The sequence below is a fragment of the Megascapheus bottae genome, chromosome 7 (genome assembly GCF_031878675.1).
Source record: "Megascapheus bottae isolate mThoBot1 chromosome 7, mThoBot2.hap1, whole genome shotgun sequence".
Taxonomy (NCBI): domain Eukaryota; kingdom Metazoa; phylum Chordata; class Mammalia; order Rodentia; family Geomyidae; genus Megascapheus; species Megascapheus bottae.
This window is the reverse complement of record NC_143515.1, coordinates 68,528,793-68,546,925: the sequence shown is the minus strand read 5'-3', so window position 1 is coordinate 68,546,925 and position 18,133 is coordinate 68,528,793. Positions and strand designations below refer to the sequence as shown.

The 18,133-nt window shown below is 45.1% G+C and overlaps 1 protein-coding gene across 2 annotated transcripts; it reads left to right on the top strand.

Annotated features, from left to right (window-relative positions):
• The first annotated feature begins 164 nt into the window (after nt 1-164).
• Fkbp1b (FKBP prolyl isomerase 1B) lies at nt 165-11,733 on the top strand. 2 transcript variants are annotated; one of them, XM_090336203.1, is made up of 4 exons: nt 165-359; nt 3,321-3,368; nt 9,078-9,190; nt 11,163-11,733. In XM_090336203.1, exons 1-4 carry the CDS (start codon nt 323-325, stop codon nt 11,289-11,291), a joined length of 327 nt encoding a protein of 108 aa, XP_090192329.1. In that variant the 5' UTR covers nt 165-322; the 3' UTR covers nt 11,292-11,733. The 2 variants fall into 2 exon arrangements, with proteins under 2 accessions (XP_090192329.1, XP_090192330.1); XM_090336204.1 differs by having other exon boundaries at nt 11,118-11,192.
• The last annotated feature ends 6,400 nt before the right edge of the window (nt 11,734-18,133 follow it).

Sequence of the window (18,133 nt, the reverse complement as noted above, 5' to 3'; positions counted from 1 at the left end):
CGCGGCTGGGCGCTCGCGGCGGGCGGGCGTCGCGGCGCCGGGGTCCGTGCGCAGCCCCCGCCCAGCCTGGGGGCCGGCAGGGCCGCTCCCCGGGGCCCCGCCCCGCCGACCCCACCTTTCCCCGCGGCTCCACCCCGCCGCCCCGTTGCCGGTGGCCCCTCCCCGCGCAGGTCCTGGCTCCAGCCGCACCTCCTCCGGCTCTGCAGTGGCGGCGGCGGGGAGACGAGCCGGAGCTCCTGCGGGGTCCAGACGCAGCCGAGCTGAGCCGCGGGTCGGGGCAGCGGCGAGGACCCCCCCCGGAGGCGGGGCCTACGGGAGCGCGATGGGCGTGGAGATCGAGACCATCTCCCCGGGAGACGGTACCGGGCGGGCGGCGGGGCCGGGGGAGGAGCCCGCGGGCCGGGGTCTGGTTCCGGGGGCGCCCGAGGGGAGCGGGCGGGATGCGCCCCGGAGACCCTCCTCGCCGTCCCCTCTGCGCCCGCTCTCCTAGGCGGAACGCGGGCGGGGGCTCCGGGACGGGGGTCCGCGCGCGGCCCACCCCCGGCCGGCCGCCGCCTCGGCCCGGTTATCCGCTGCTACTGACTTCCCGGGGTTGGTTGCAGCTCCGCTTCCCCGGCCGGGCGGAGCGAGCCCTGGAGACCGGAGGCGGGGGAGGGACCTGCGGCGGGGGCCGCCCCGGGGCTGCACCCAGACCTCCGTGCTCCCGGCACCACCTCTGCATCTCCATCCCTCCCCGTCGCGTGTCCCCCCGCGTGGCCTCCACCTTTAAACCTCAAAGCCCGGCCCCGGGACCTGCTGCTCCCCCCGCGTGGATGGCCTAGGATACCTGAGAGGGAGCCAGTCTTGAACAGAACTCCTTCTCCCTCCACGGGGCTCTTCCCCAAGTGCTTCTCCGGGCTCCCGGCTCCATGCAGGGAACAGACACCACTTACCTTCCCATACCCTTAAGTAATGCGGTGTGGAGGCGCAAAGAATAAAGTTATTTCCCTCTTCAGTTAGACCCCAATTCCCCACCTCTGTGGGACTTGCTAGACAAACTTCCGGTTGGATATTCCTGACACCCCCCGCCCCCCACTGTAGAAAGGCAGTGGTATCCAGAAGGACCAGCCCCTACTCAGAATGCCCTTGGGGCACAGACTTTTTTTTTCTTTCCATAAATTATTCTATCTATCTATCTATCATTCATTCATTCATTCATTTATTTGTTTATTTATTTATTTATTTATGTCGGTTGTAGGACTTGAACTCTGGGCCTGGGCACTGTCCCTGAAGTCTTCAGTTCAAGGCTACCCGCCTTACCCGTTGAACCACGGGGGCACAGACTTCTTTATCCACTCAGGATACATTGACATAGGGGCCAAGAAACATCTTACAGAGCCTTGTCACCGGCCCCCTCGCCTGTGAACGGTCTCCCCAATTTTCAAGCTCCTCATCTTTGGCCTGATTGCTCCACCTCACCCCCCTCCTCTTCTTGGCAAAGTTAGATTCACCACCAACTTCTCCACCTTTGCCAAGCTGCTTGAATGCTGTTAAACACACTACCCATTCAGCAAATATTTATGGAACATGTACTGTGTGCTGGACCCTAGGGTTACAGGGGTGAAACAGTGCCTTTAGGCCCTTTTAAATCTCTAGCCCTAGATTCTAGGTGTTTGAAAACATGTTGTGTGTCATTTCCTCTCCCATGATTTCATTCCTTTACATCCTTTCTCAAACTCCTTTTGTCTAACCATCATGGTTCCGTAATGCTTGTACAACTGGATGTCCCTTTTCTGGGCTTCTATCCTTTAAATTCTGGCTATGTTGTTTGCCTTACCAAGCTCACACTATTTATTTATTGTGCCAGTGTTGAGGCTTGAATTCAGGGCCTAAGAACTATCCCTTACCTGTTTCCTTTCAAGGCTAATGTTCTAGCCTTTAACCTACAGGGTCTCTGTTTAGGCTGCCTGGAGCCTCATATCTCAGCTTCCTCAGTAGCTAGGAAGGGCTACAGGCATGAGCCACCAGTGTTCGGCTTATGTAGCTTTAAATCTCACTCAAATATGTCCCTCCAGTGCAGACTTCTTGTGTTACAAATTTGGATGTCTAATAAGAACTTCAGTATTGCCGCCTGCATAAATCTGTTCTCTCGCACTCTTTCCCATCCCAGGAAACAGCCCTGCCACAAATCTCTGCCACCCAAATTGAAAACCGAAGCATTGTTCTTGTGGGTTTTTCGTTTTGTTTTTGCCTTTTCCCCCATTCGGGATTCCATCTCTAATCCATTTGTATGGCTAGTTAGCACCGCTGCCAAAATACATCTCCAATCTATTCTACTCTCACTTTTACCACCATCTTAATTCATGCCATCATTGATTTCTTGTCTGAATTATTGCAACAGATGCCTCTCTGTCCGTCCCACACACAGCAGCCAGAGTGATCTTATAAAATCTTAATTCAGATTATGTCATTCTCTTGTTTAAAACCCTCTAGTGGTTGGTTTCCGGTTGCACTTAGCATTAAATCTGGTTCTGTAAGCCCTACTTGATTCATCTCTCCTGTACTTCTCCTCTTCCTTTCCTTTTCTGTCACTGAGTTTTCTTTGTGTAAATATTCAAGTCCTTTCTTACATGCAGGTCTGTGCAATGATTTTTCCACTTGAGCCACAGTGCCATTTCCAGCCTCTGAGTAATTTATTGGGGATGAGAATTTGAGAATTTCATGGTCTGTCCTACCCTGGATGGCTTTGAACAATGGTCCCCAGGATTATATGTATGAGCCAGCAGTGTCTAGCACTAACTTTTTAAATTCATGTGTGTATTTATCTTTTGCTTTGGATCTCTGGCCTGGCACATAGTAGGTTGGTCATAAACACTTGTGGAAAGTAAAAGGAAGAGCTTTTTTTTTTTTATGTTAAGGAAACTGGGGAGCTGAGGAAACCAATGGCATAAAGTTCAAATCCAGACCAGAAAACGAGGATGTGACCCGTTCTAGTTCATACAAGGCACTGAGCAGAAGCAGGGACATGGCATCTCCATGGCAGGGAGGGACTGTGGGCCTGAGATCACAATTGAATGTCTCAGGTGAATTTTTCTAATACCCTACTTTCATTTTTTTTTTTCTTTGCCAGTCCTGGTGCTTGAGCTCAGGGCCTGAGCACTGTCCTTGGACTTTCTCAAGGCTAGAGCCCTACCACTTTGAGCCACAGCACCACTTCCGGTTTTTTCTATGTATGTGGTACCAAGGAATTGAACCCCAGACTTTGTGTACTCTACCACTAGGCCAAACTCCTGGCCCCTCTAATACCCTACTTTTTTATCTGCCTGTTTTTTTCTTTACAGGAAGGACTTTCCCCAAGAAGGGTCAGACATGCGTGGTACACTACACAGGTAGGCCTTCCTCCCTCCATCCTGTCCCAGACCTGCCCCTGCCAAGCAAGGTCTGTCCTATGAGCGCCTCTCCAGGCCAGAAGCCAAGGTAGCCACATCTCCCTGTGATCAGTTCACTTCTCTCTACCCTACCAACAAAAGCTATCTGCGGTGCCAGCCTTCAATGGAATCAAACATGGCAAGTTCTCCTAACTCACTGCAGACAAGGTGGTAATTAAGGTGTTGTCTGAAACCTCCTGGTTCTGTCTGGTGTTTGGAACTCTTTCTGAAAGTTCAGAGAGCCCCGATATGCCCCTTTTCTCCTATAGAAGAAAAGGAGGTTGACCTCCTCAAGATTTCCTTTCTTTTCAGAAACAAACTATTCAGCTGGGCATGGTGGTACATAACTGTAATCCCAGCACTTTAGAGGCTGACCAGGAAGACTGAAAATTTGAGGCTGCTCTGGGCTCCATAGTGAGATGCCATCCCAAAAGAGAGAGAGAGAGAGAGAGAGAGAGAGAGAGAGAGAGAGAGAGAGAGAGAGGAAAGAAAATGAAAAAAAGAAAGGAGAAAAGAAGCACACTGTTCACTGTTGAAAGTAGTCTACTCTTAGTGGGCATCACTTGTGCCAGGCTGGCACTGGGGGCACCTTCACTGAGGCTGAGGCAGTGGCCAGGAAGAAAGACAGGAGGACCCCGTGAGAGGTGGGGTGGGGTGATAGCAGTGCTTGCCTTGGGTGCTGGAGGAGCTCAGAGCAGAGCCCCACCTCTCTGTGTCCCCTCTTGAACGCTGTATATCTAAAGCCATGTAGGGCAAGAGACATTCCAGATGAGTTCTTTAGGACTGGGGCAGCAGATCACGAGCAGATACTTGTTCCAAGAGGTGTGAGGGTTGTGCCTGTGACTTTGCTTCCACTCTTGGGGGTGACAACTATTTAGCATATAGCAAAGGCAGCTAAGTTCCTGAGGTGTATTCTGATGGGGCCATTTTTAGCAGTTCTCTGGGCCAGTGCAAAGCACCAAGTTGGCTCCAGTAGACAATGTGCATGTTTCTTAATGGCTGGCTCACCAGTCACTGATGTCAGTGAGCTAAAGCTGTGTTTTATCTCCTAGTGATGTGGCCTAATTACCACAGGGCCTCTGGGCCTCTGACCTGGGTAATTGATTTATCTGTTCTACATGTTGTGGACAGACCAATGTTTATCAAGTTACTGAAACCACAGCATCCTTTTGAAAGTCTTTTCACAATATCTGCACAGAGCAGCCAATGAGCTTTAAACACCATCAGCTATCAGGGATTCTGATTTAGAGTCAGACAGTCTTGTCATACACATCAGGAAACTTTTTTTTGGTAAGATATTTAAAATTTTTGAATATATATACAGTAGAAAAATGGAGTACAAAGTCAGGTGTCCATGGCTCACTCCTATAATCCTATTCAGATCTGAAATGGCAGTTTGAAGCCAGGTGAGGCAGGAAAATCTGTAAGACTCTTACCTTGAATAAACTACTCAGATGTGGTGCTGTGGCTCAAGTGGTACAGCACTAACTTAGAGCACAAAGAGGCTCAGGGACATGACCTAGACTTAGAGTGTAAGCTCCAGGACAGGGGGAAAAGGAGAGTACATTGTTGAAGACGTTCAGGCTCATGAAATTTTTTTTTACCTGCTAGGCTTCAAATCCAAGCTTCACATGTACTTAGTAGACAAGTGTTCAACCACTGAGCCACACCCCAGCCTCAATGAATTTTTATGCTAGTACTGGGGCTTGAAGTGGTGGTCCTAAGGCTTGAACACAGGTCCTAGGCACTATCCCTAAACTTTTTCGTGCAATGCAACTGCTCTATCACTTTGGGCTACAGCTCCCTTTCCAGCACTTTGGTAAGTTAATTGGAGATAAGAGTCTCATGGACTTTTGCTGCCCAGGCTGTTGTTTGTTTGTTTGCTCTTTGCTTTGGTTTTTTTTTTTTTGTTATTTATTTGCTTTTGCCAGTCCTGGGGCTTGAACTCAGGGCCTGGGCACTGTCCTTGGACACTTTTTGCTCAAGATTAGCACTCTGCCCCTTGAGCCATAGCACCACTTTCGGCTTTTTGTGAGTATGTGGTACTGAGGAATTGAACCCAGGGCTTCATGCATGCTAGGTAGGCACTCTACCCCTAGGCTATGCTCCGGCCCCTAGGCTGGTTTTTGAATCATTATCCTCAGGTCTTAAGTCTCCAGAGTATGTAGGATTACAGGTGTAAGCCACCCGCACCCAGCTACATATATTGCTTGGCTTTTTTCACTCAAGGCTAATGCTTTACCAGCTAACCCGAGCTCCAGTTTGGGCTTTTTGTTGTTCAATTGGAGATAAGTCTCATGAACTTTTTTTTTTTTAAATGTAGAGCCTTGTACTTGCTAGCAAGTTCACTACTTAAGCCATGATCTTGCTTTGGCTATTTATTTTTTTGCAGATAGGGTCTCTTACTCTTGTTCATAGTCAGCCTTAGTCTGTGATCCTCCTACCTCTACCTCTTGCCTAGCTGGGATTTCAGGTATGAACCACCAAACTAGGCTTGCCTTTTCTTCTCTCTCTCTCTCTCTCTCTCTCTCTCTCTCTCTCTCTCTCTCTCTCTCTCTTTCTCTGTGTGTGTGTGTGTGTGTGTGTGTGTGTGTATGTTTCTGGAGTTTTGAATTCAAGGCTTTCATTTGCTACACAAGCACCCTATCACTTGAGCCACACATCTAGACCTTGGGTTGTTTTTCAATTAGGATCAACTTTATTAGTACAAACTTTATTAGTGGTATTTGCAGTACTTGGATCAAACTCAGAGACTTGTGCATGCTAAGCAAACACGTTGCCACTGAGCCACATCTCAAGCTTGAAACTTTTATTTGTTTTCATAATATAAGCATGGCATTTATAGCACATAGTATGGATATGTAGTTGACACAGAAACATTAATTCAAGAAAATGTCTTTTTTTCCCTTTCAGTCAGTCATGGAACTTGAACTCGGCCTGAGCACTATCCCTGTACTGTTGCTCAAAGGTAGTGCTCTATCATTTTGAGCTATAGCCCCATTTCTGGTTTCCTGGTGGTTAACTGGAGATGAAAGTCTCAGACTTTTCTACCCAGGCTGGCTTCAAACTGTGATCCTTAGGTAGCTAGGATTATAAGTGTGAGCCACCAGCACCTGGCTGCAAAAAAAAATGTGTTATTTGTTGCATTACAGTAGCATCTTTGCCAAGTAAACTAACTGTATATGTGTTCCTGATTATGTCATTTTAGCTGAATTTGTAGCAATCCCTAAATATGTACAACCCTAAGTACTCAGTCAAATGAAACTGGAAGATATTGGGGAGCGAGAAAGTCAGTCTATAAATGAAGTGTGTGTGTGTACACATGTGTGTATTTGTTCAAGTACATGTCTATGAATGTATGTAGATGTGTGTATCTAAATATTTTCTTAGCATCTGTTTGACCAGCATGGTTTTAATCTTGAGTGTGTATGCTTAAGTATAAATGAACATGAATAACTATGTTTACTTGAATATCATAGCAACCTGTGTATATGTATGAATTTTCAGTTCATCTTTGTAACATCCATCTGTGTACATCTCTGTGTAGCCAGAGGGTTTTCTCCTTTGCCTCATTTAGAACCCAAGGCAAGAGTCCAATTTATTCTACCCAGAAGGTAGGTAAATATGACTCTTTCTCTAGTACACATTTAAATTGTAGAAATTCAGAAATGAAATCATAGATGCTCAGATACTAAGCTGGCAGTCTCCTATGTTAGATATGGAAAATCAGGCCCATACCAAGGAGATGGCTGGCCTAGAATCACACAATGAGTTAGTCCCAGACTTCAGTCTCTTAACTTAGATGCCAAGGCTTCCTGTGGTCCCAAATTACCTTATGTGGTAGGTCCAGTAGCAGAGGAAGAAGTCATAGAAGAAAATGATTTACAGGGGCTGGGAGTGTGGCTTAATGGTATGGTGCTTGCCTAGCATTCATGAAGTCCTGGGTTCCATTCCTCAGCACCACATAAACAGAAAAAGTCAGAAGTGGTGCTGTGGCTCAAATGGTAGAGTGCTAGCCTTGAGCAAAAGAAGCTCAGGGACAGTGTCCAAACTCCACACCTGGCAAAAAAGAAAAGAAAATGATTTACAGATGATTGGATCTTTGAAAGTCACCAATAAGAAGTAAATATAGGAGTGAAGCTTTTGGTCCCTGGGCTGTTGGCTGACACCATACGCATGACCGAGATTCTAGAGAGCAACAGATGCTCCACACTGCTGGGAGACAATATCTGGGAATCCTGGGGTCAGACAGACATTGTGTAAGGTCTGCAGCTTACCCCTGGTCCTGTCAGCCACCTCACAGGTTCTTTGGGCAGTTAATTTGGGACTCTGTATTTTGGGGAAACCTTAGGTGAAGACTCAACCTCAGGCTGGAATACTTGGGGGGTAAAACATGTGGAGAAAATGGCTAAAAAAACTTGTAAAGTAGCCAGGCACAGTGGCTCACGCCTGTAACACTAGCTACTCAGGAGGCTGAGAACTGAGGATCTCAGTTCAAAGCCAGCCTGGGCACTAAAAAGTCCATGAGACTCTTATTTCCAATTAACCAGCAGAAAACTGGAAGCAGCCCTGTGGCTCAAGGGATAGGGAGGTAGCCTTGAGCTGCAGAGCTCAGGACAGCACCCAGGCCCAGAGTTCAAGTCCCACGACCAACAACAAAAACTTGTAAAGTGCAGAGGAACTTCACCAAGGTGATCTAAATAGGACACAAGGAAGGAGAGAGAAGAGAGAGGGCTTACAGGAAAGGCAGTAGCTAGATTGGGAAGTGCCTTTTTTTTTTTTTTTTTGCCAGTCCTGGGCTTGAGCTCAGGGCCTGAGCACTGTCCTTGGACTTTCTCAAGGCTAGAGCTCTACCACTTGAGCCTCAGCACCACTTCCGGCTTTTTTTCTATGTATGTGGTACTGAGGAATCGAACCCGGGTCTTCATGCATGCTAGGCAAGTACTTTAACCACTAGGCCAAACTCCCAGCCTGGGAAGTGCCTTTATAGAACGTAAACATTTGGATTCTACTCTGGGGAGCTACTTAAGTGTTTTAAGAAGTAGTAATACTATCTGATCTATGTATTTTGTGTGTGTGTGTGTGTCTGTGTCTGTGGTGTGCGCGCATCTCATGGGACCTGAGCTCTTCAGCTCAAAGCTACCACCCTACCACTTGAGCCACAGGGCTGCCTCTGGTTTTCTGGCGATTAATTGGAGAAAACAGTCTCACAGACTTTTTAGTGCCTGGGCTGGCTTTGAACCACAATCCTAAGATCTCAGCTGCCTGAGTAGCTAGGATTACAGGTGTGAGCCACTGTGCCTGCTCAGAACTAATGAAAAAAAAAATCCATTGGGGTTCACAGTGGAAGTTTTCTCTGTCTACAGGTAAAAAATAGGGTGGTAATTTGGTGAGACTGAAGAGTGATGGTTTTAAGTGGTTCAGTTATAAACAACTAGAATTGTTTGGGTCATATGCTAATCAGGTAGCCAGTGGAGAAACTAGGATACAGAGTTAATGGTAGGTTGTAAGGTTGTTGAGGTTTCTTATGTGGGCAAAAATAGGACAGATTGGGATGGTCAGGAGGAAGAGCAGGTTTGTGCAGGAAAGGAATTCCATTTTAGACATGTTCCATCTTAGTATGTTAGCTCATAGCCATATTTCTTTCCTCCCCTATTCTTGCTTCAACAGGTATGCTCCAAAATGGGAAGAAATTTGATTCATCCAGAGACAGAAACAAACCTTTCAAGTTCAGAATCGGCAAGCAGGAAGTTATTAAAGGTTTTGAAGAGGGTGCAGCCCAGGTAAGATGAGCATACACACGCAAGAGTCTTACGGAGTTGGGGATTTGGGTTCAGCTCTGTGCCTTCCACACTGTTACCATTGCTTTGACTCTGCTGCCAGGGCAGCACCACCTAGTGTTTACTATTGGTTCTGTCCTTCCTTACTAGTTTGTGGTCCTGGGTCTTCTCATCCAGGTGTATCTCCCTAGGCTTGCTCTGAGTTAGCTTGGAAGGCCAACCAGCAGTTGGCTCAGACAGCAGAATTATAGTGGGATAGGCCAAGAAATGCTTTTAATTTAAAAAAAAATCATTTTTCTTAAAAATACAGAAATAGTACAAAGAACCTAGATCTCCCAAATGTTAACATCTTATTTAACCATAACACATTATGTTAATATCTTCTTTAACCATACACCAGAATATGAGCATTGAAACAATAATGAACAATTCAAAATTCTGCATTGCAGGCAGGGAGTTTGGCCTAGTGGTAGAGTGCTTGCCTAGCATGCACAAAGACCCAGGTTCAATTCCTCGGTACCACATACATAGAAAAAAGCTGGAAGTGGTGCTGTGGCTCAAGTGGCAGACCACTAGCCTTGAAGAAAAAAAAACCCAAGGACAATGTTCAGGCCCTGAGTTCAAGCCCCAGGACTGGCAAAAACAAAATTGCATTGAAATTCAAAAATTGACATTTAAATGCCACCAATTGTCTCACAAATGTGCAGTTAATTTTATCTTTTTGTTAATACTGAGGCTTGAATTCGGAACTCAGTATTCTTTCTTGGATTTTTTCCTCAAGGCTAGCCCTCTTCCATTTGAGCTTCAGCTCCAGCTAGGCTTTTTGCAGATTATTTTCAGATAAGTATCTCACAGATTTTTCTCCTTGGGCTGGCTTTGAACTACAATACTTGATCTCAGCTCTTGAGTATCTAGTATTGTAAGTGTGAGCCTCGGGCACCTGGCTCCTGCTGTGATGAGCCCTGGTCTGGTCTGTCTGTGGATTGTAAGACACTCCATCCAAGCTGTTCTCTTAAGCTTTCACCACTGTGCTATATGACCTGAAGTCCCTGAACTTCTTTAATGAACTTCTCCTGTCTCCTCTTAACTATGTCAAAGAGTTGTTTTACAATTCCTTCTGGCTTCTTTAGAAAAGTGATAACCAATAATGTTTGCTGAATGAATGAATCTGAGACTTGATCAAGTAGTCAGGAATCAAGTCTCTGCTCACTCTCGTGCTCTTTCCTTCTCTCAGTCTGTCTATTTTTGTGCCAGTCTGAGCTTGAACTCAGGACGTAAGTGCTGTTCTTGAGCTTCTTTGCCTAAGGCCAGCTAGTACTCTACCACTTGAGTTTCAACTCCAGCTTTTTTTTTTTTTTTAAATAGTTAGTTAAAGACAGGAATCCCATAAACTTTACTATACTGGCTGGCTTTGAACTGTGATCCTTAGATCTCCATCTCTCTCCTTTTTTTTTTTTTTTTTTGTAGGTCATGGGGCTTGAACTCAGCCTGGGCACTGTCCCTGAGCTCTTCAGCTCAAGGCTACCGCACTACTCCTGGGCCTGGGCAGTGTCCCTGAGCTCTTCAGCTCAAGGCTACCACCATACCCTTGAGCCAAGCCCCACTTCCCTTTTTTAGATGTTAATTGGAGATCAAAGTCTCAGGTCCTTTTGTGCCTGGCTGGCTTTGAACCTTGATCCTCAGATCTCGGCCTCCTCAGTAGCTAGCATTACAGGCGTGAGCCCCTGTGCCTGGCAGATCTCCATCTCTTGTGTAGCTAGATGACAGGTATGAGCCACCAGCTCACAAGTCTCTGTTTTGAGGCAAAATCTACATTTGTTAGGGCTGCTAACATAATTTTACCAGGACACATATAAAATTCATCTCCGGTGATCTGAAGATGTTTTGGGAAATATGCCATAGTTATCTCACTTTTTTCTTTTAAATCAAGCTGGGTCCTCTTTCTCCTCTCCCCATCTGCCCCCATCCCTGCTAGATGAGCTTGGGGCAGAGGGCGAAGCTGACCTGCACTCCTGATGTGGCGTATGGAGCCACGGGCCACCCCGGTGTCATCCCTCCAAATGCCACCCTCATCTTTGACGTGGAGCTGCTCAACTTAGAGTGAAGGCAGGGAGGAAGTGGAGGTGGCTGGACAAGGCTGCTGCCCACCTTCCTAGCCCGGCTCTGCCACTGGGACGGCTCCGCCTGCACGGGGCTCTTGATCAGTGTGCTCACTTACTGTTCTGCACATCCATTCTCTTCCCGATTTGCTCTGTATTGTTTGTCACTGTTCATGTATATCTTTGCTTGAGAAAACTTTGCAGATCAGAACAAGTCAGGTTGTGCATTTAGTGTGATGCATGTAAGTAGCCATTTCTGATTACAGAACAGATTTGTTTGCACAATCTAAAATGCCTTATCTTCACTTAAGCCAGACACAAAAGGTGCTCAGACATGCAATGTACATGGCATACAGAGGGACTTGAGCCAGTTACCTTTGCTGTCACTTTCTCTGATAAATGTAAGTGTTGGCTGCTCACTTAAAGTCCTTTTTGGAACTATGTATAATAAAGGCTCTGTGCTTGCCATCTTCCTGTCTATCCTTCTTGTCCTGGGGGAAAAGAGTAGAAAGGAGACTTCTAAGTAACAATACTACTACTACTAGTAATAGCTATGATGTGAGTTTATGTTGGGCTGTTTTAATATACTGTTATTGATTGTGCTATGGAGTTTGAAGTCAGGGCCTCTAATACTTGAGTCACTTCTCCAGCCCCCCCCCCTTTTTTTGCCAGTCTTAGGCCTTGAACTCAGGGCCTGAGCACTGTTCTTGGGATTTCTCAAGGCTAAAGCTCTATCACTTGAACCACAGCACCACTTCTGTCTTTTTATTATGTATGTGGTTCTGAGGAATTGAACCCCGGTCTTCGTGCATGCTAGGTAAGCATTCTACCACTAGACCAAACTCCCAGCCTCCAGCCCTTTTTACTTTTTATAACTGTGCCATTCTCAGACTGCATGATCCTCCTACCTATGCCTACCAAATGTTCTACCACACCCAGCCCCTATATTTTTTTTTTCCCTGCTCCTGGGCCTTTAACTCTGGGCCTGAGCACTGTCCCTATGCTTTTTGTTCAAGGTTAGCAGTCTACCACTTGATACACAGCACCAATTCAGCTTTTTGTGTGGTTAATCAGAGATAAGTGTTTCATGGACTTTCCTGCCAAGGCTGGCTTTGCACTGCTATCCTCAGATCTCAACCTCCTGAGTAGATAGGATTACAGGCATGAGCCACCAGTACCTGGCTCAGCCTATACTGTATTTATTTATTTATTTAGCCAATCTTGGGACTTGGACTCAGGGCCTGGGCTATGTCCCTGAGCTTCTTTTGCTCAAGGCTAGCACTCTACCCCTAGAACCACAGTGTACCACTTCTGGCTTTTTCTGTTGATGTGGTACTGAGGAATGGAACCCAGGGTTTCATATATGCTAGACAAGCACTAAGCTACCACTAAGCCACATTCCTAGCCCCTAGCCCTATACATTTAACTGAAACTTTCACATCAAGCCTCTGAGTAATCCTGAAGGTAATCACACAAGCTGTTTTCTGTATTACATATACCAGTGGGAGATTTGAGCTCATGTGATCCTGTAGTCTTCAATCTGTCTAGACCTCAATGAGAGGTTTGAGCTCCTCTAACCCAGACCACAGACATTATGTGTGTCCGAGCAATTGGAACCATATATTAACTCACACTGGGAAGTTTAGTTTGAAAAAAAAAAAATACGGTTCTGGGCCAGGAGTTTGGCCTAGTGGTAGAGTGCTTGCCTAGCATGCACAAAGATCTGGGTACCACATACATAGAAAAAAGCCGGAAGTGGTGCTGTGGCTCAAGTGGTAGAGCTCTAGCCTTGAGAAAAGTCTAAGGACAGTGCTCAGGCCCTGAGCTCAAGCCCTACGACTGGAAAAAAAAAAGAAAAGAAAAAAGAAATGATTCTTAAGGCCTCCACATGTATTGCTTCCTTTTTTTGTGTTCTAGGATAGAGGGATACTGTATTTAAACTCAGGCAGAGCGACTCTAACACTGAGCTTTCCCTCCAGCCCTCCACTTCCTATACTGAGACAAAGTATCAATATATTATCCAAGCTGGGCTTCCCAACTCATAGCTTCAAGTGATACTCCTCTTTCAGCCTCCTGAGTAACTGAGGCAATAGGTATGCCAACATGCCTTGCTATTTATTTTCAGAAATTTCCTGTAACTTATTGGGATCTGCAGGTAGGTTTCAAAGACACTCATTGGTGTGGTTTGCATGTAGGTCAGAGGAACCTGGACAACAGTTTGTGTGTGTGTGTGTGTGTGTGTGTGTGTTTTGTTTTTTTGTTTTTGCCAGTTCTGGGGCTTTAACCCAAGTCCTGAGCACTATCCTTGGACACTTTTTGCTCAAGGCTAACATTCTGCCACTTGAGCCACATTGCCATTTCTGGCTCTTCCTGTTAATGTGGTACTGAAGAATTGAACACAGAGCTTAATGCACTCTACCACTAAGCCACATTCCCAGCCCCAGGATGAAGCTCTCAGCAGTCAATAGTCAATGATGACTTGGAAGATGTTTCAATATTGATGGAGAGGCAAAGATAACAGTACTCTTATGTTTCCGCAAAGATCTACTGATTTATGTCATATATAAGATATGGGGCCATGTAATTTTAGCTATTTCATCCATCTCTCATCTCCAAGAGCATCATGGTTGAATTTCTCTGCAGAGGGCTGAGGAGATGAAAAGGCAGGATTTAGGATGGAGGAAATGAAATGGTGCCTGCTTTTAATCACTCACAGTCCCTATGGTCTATCCACCACAGAACAGAGTAGCATTGCACCTTCTCCTTTCTGGGATGTTCCCTTCAGAATGTCTTGGTGCCTGCTTTCTTTGATGAGCCAGATACCCGTGATTTCTCAGAAGTAGCCTGTATAAAAGGCATAGCCATATTTTCTGCTGTGACATCAATGAGATAACAAAATGACACCAAGGATGAATTGAGGTGCTGACCACAGGGCATGGATATAGAGTATAGCATGGATGGCAAAAGTAGAAACCTTAAAAAAAGAATTCCCTAAAAAATACAAACAATTGGCTAGCTAGCACCTAGAGAGAGAATGGTAAGCTTTGCAGGTAAAGTGAGAAAGCATCAGTTTATCAGAGCTTTTAAAAGATGATACAAACAAGGCATTGGTGGTTCCTGCCTATATCCTAGCTACTCAGGGGCTGAGGCCTGAGAATCAAAGTTTGAAGCCAGTCTGAACAGAAGTCTTTGATACTCCATCTCCATTGAACCAGCAAAAAGCCTAGTTGGAAGTGTGGCTCAAGTGGTATAGCACCACTGGTGAATGAAAAAGCAAGAGTGGGGCTGGAAGTTTGGCCTAGTGGTTAAAGTTCTTTCCTAGCATGCACAAAGACCGGGGATCGATTCCTTGGTACCACATACGTACAAAAAAGCCGGAAGTGGTGCTGAGGCTCAAGTGGTAGAGCTCTAGCCTTGAGAAAGTCCAAGGACAGTGCTCAGGCCCTGAGCTCAAGCCCAGGACTGGCCAAAAAAAAAAAAAAAAAGCAAGAGTGAAAGCCCAAGTGAGAGTGCAGGCCTTGAAATCAAATTCTGGTATTTGACCCATACATACACAAAAGACAGAGACTAAGGTGAGGCTCACGTGGTAGACTACCTGCTTACAAGCCCTTGAGTTCAAACCATAGTACCATAAGAAGAAATGAGTGCTCATTTTGGTAGCACATATACTAAGACATGATCATGAACGTTATGATACAGTATGCTGAGTTTGAACACTGTCTTGTGAGAGCCACTAAAAGCTGTGGAGAATATTACTGAGCTCTAGGTTCCCAGTCACTTCCCACCTGCCTGTCAAAGAATCTCTATTCCTACAAGTACTTAGAAACTTGAATTTTAACCTAGACAGAAGTTAGGTAGCTCAGGCAGGCACTGACTTTTTACTCACTTTTTTTTACTGCACTTTTTACTCACTCACTGGGAAAATTAGGCTTTGGATGTTGAATGCAGAAGATAACCATAAGGACTCCTCAGTTTCTTGGTACAGCTCCTTAGGAGCTTAGTATCTGTCCACTGAGTAAAAGTTCTTGAAACGGCATTGTAGAATTTCCAAACAATTACAAAGAAGTTATAGGCCGGGAGTCTGGCCTAGTGGTAAGAGGGCTTGCCTAACATGCATGAAGACCCGGGTTGATTCCTCAGTACCACCACTGCCGGAAGTGGTGGTATGGCTCAAGTGGAAGAGCTCTAGCCTTGAGAAAGCCAGAGGACAACGCTCAGGCCCTGAGTTCAAACCCTGGGACTGGAAAGAAAAAAAAAAGTTGCTATCCGAGCTTGCATTAAAATCACTAGATGCATTAGTTTGTCACCTGGACAAATTATAGTATAAGTACAGTTTTCCTCTGACAAAAGAAATTACTTTTTCACTTGTAAAATTAATAAGGAATTCATAAAACCATGAGAAAATTACCACCATGGCTCTTCTTATCTGCCCTCCTTAGACATACCTACCTTAGAAGTGGCTTTCTCCTCTTTCAGTGCTTTCAAAAACTCATAATTAAGAAGTCAATTATTTTCAACAGTGAGCTTTGAAAAGATAACACGTGAAAGTATAAATTAGCTTCTTTTTTTTTTTTTTTTGCCAGTCCTGGGCTTGAGCTCAGGGCCTGAGCACTGTCCTTGGAATTTTCTCAAGGCTAGAGCTCTACCACTTGAGCCTCAGCACCACTTCCGGCTTTTTTCTATGTATGTGGTACCGAGGAATCGAACCCGGGTCTTCATGCATGCTAGGCAAGCACTTTAACCACTAGGCCAAACTCCCGGCCCATAGCTTATTTTCTTAATGATAGATTTCAAAGCTAAACTCACTTAAAAGTAGAATAAAGGTCCTTTGTCCATTTAAATGATTCAGTACATATCCCCTCCAAACTTATTTTAAGTTCTAGTTATTCAGAAAACAATATGTCCATGTTTTTCAATTTGGTCATGCCTAAAATCTAAAAAGAAAATTATAGCTATTGCCTTCCAAGCTGCTAAGCTATAATGAATGTGTTAATAACTATACTACTTCCATGCCATAGGAACTCAAGATTGTAGAATGAACATTAAATGTTTTATGGCATAGTTATAAAGTTATACTAAGAGAATATATACTGTCCAGAATACATAGATCTTAATAATGAAAAGGAAGGCTATAAAAATGCAATATTGGACACATAGTGCATGACATTATATAAACAGCTTACTCTCTTCTCAAATTTCTAACAGTGTATTATCACCTGAATAGCCCTTCTGTTTTTGTTTCTTGGTGGTACTGAGAACTGGAACTCTGGGCCTCAGATTTGCTAGCCAGGCACTCTCCTACTTGAGCCACTACACCAGCTCCTCAATGTCCATTTCTATCAAGGACTAGTATCCTAAGGATACTAAACTACTGGCCCTATCTCATTTTTTTTTTTTTGCCAATCCCGGGCTTGAGCTCAGGGTTTAAGCACTGTCCTTGGACTTTCTTAAGGCTAGAGCTCTACCACTTGAGCTTCAGCACCACTTCTTGCTTTTTTCTATGTATGTGGTACCGAGAATCGAACCTGGGTCTTCATGCATGCTAGGCAAGCACTCAACCGCTAGGCCAAACTCCCAGCCCCCTATCCCAGCTTTTTTTTGTTTTTTTTTAATATTTTTTATTGTAATTAATAAAAGGGTTACATGATATTTGCCAGATAGAAAGTGCATTAATTCACATACATTGATACCCTTTCACATGTCTTGGTACCCATTACCCTCCCCCCTATCCCAGCTTTTTATGAAAGCATTTCATTCAACCACCATGGTGATGTACTTTGTTTCCTCACTTGCACCATGCAGCTACTAACACTCAGTTATGAAGAGTTCATTATTGATAGACATTTAATAAATGACAAGTTCCTTTGATAACTAAGCACTGGATGGAACACCCATGGGCATTACAAATACAAAAAGTAGGGCCAGAAATTAGGCCCTGCTTAGTGGTAGAGTACTTGCCTAGCATGCACAAAGACCTGGGCTTGATTCCTTGGTACCATATACATAGAAAAAGCTGGAAGTGGTGCTGTGGCTCAAGTGGTAGAGTGCTAGCCTTTAGAATGCCTAAGGACATTGCTCAGGCCCTGAGTTCAAGCCCAGGACTGGGAAAACAAACAAACAAAAGTAACCAGGTGGGGCTGGCAGCGTGGGCTAGTGGTAGAGTGATTGTCTAGCATGCATGAAGCCCCGAGTTCAATTCCAGGGTACCACATACAAAGAAAAAGCCAGAAATGGTGCTGTGGCTCAAGTGGTAGAGCACTAAACTTGAGAAAGCCCAAGGATAGTACCCAGTCCTTGAACTTTTGCCAGGACTGGCAAAAAAAAAAAAAAAAGCAATCAGGTATGGGATATGGTTGATATACCTATAATCTCAGCATCTAGTAGGCTGAGAGAGAAGAACAAGCTTAAGAAAATCTTGGGCATGGGCCAGAGTTTGGCCTAGTGGTAGAATGCTCGCCTAGCATACACCAAGACCTGGGCTGGATTCTTTGGTACCACATACATAGAAAAAGCTGGCTCAAGTGGTAGGGCTCTATGTAGCCTTGAGAAAATCTAAGGATAGTACTCAGGCCTGAGCTCATGCCCAGGACTGGCAAAGAAAAAGAAAGAAAGAAAAGCAAATCTTGGACCATACTGTGAGACTCTGTTTCAACCCCTCCTCCCAATCTTTTTGAGACCTCTATTTTTTTTAAGTCAGGCATGGTGGTATATGCCTATAACCCTGACCCTTAGGACATGGAGGTAGAAGGACTTCAAATTTAAGGTCAGCTCTCGCTACAAGTCTTTGTACATGATTCACCTGTTTTGCTTTTTGTAGTATGAAATAGAAGAAAGTTCAAAACACATG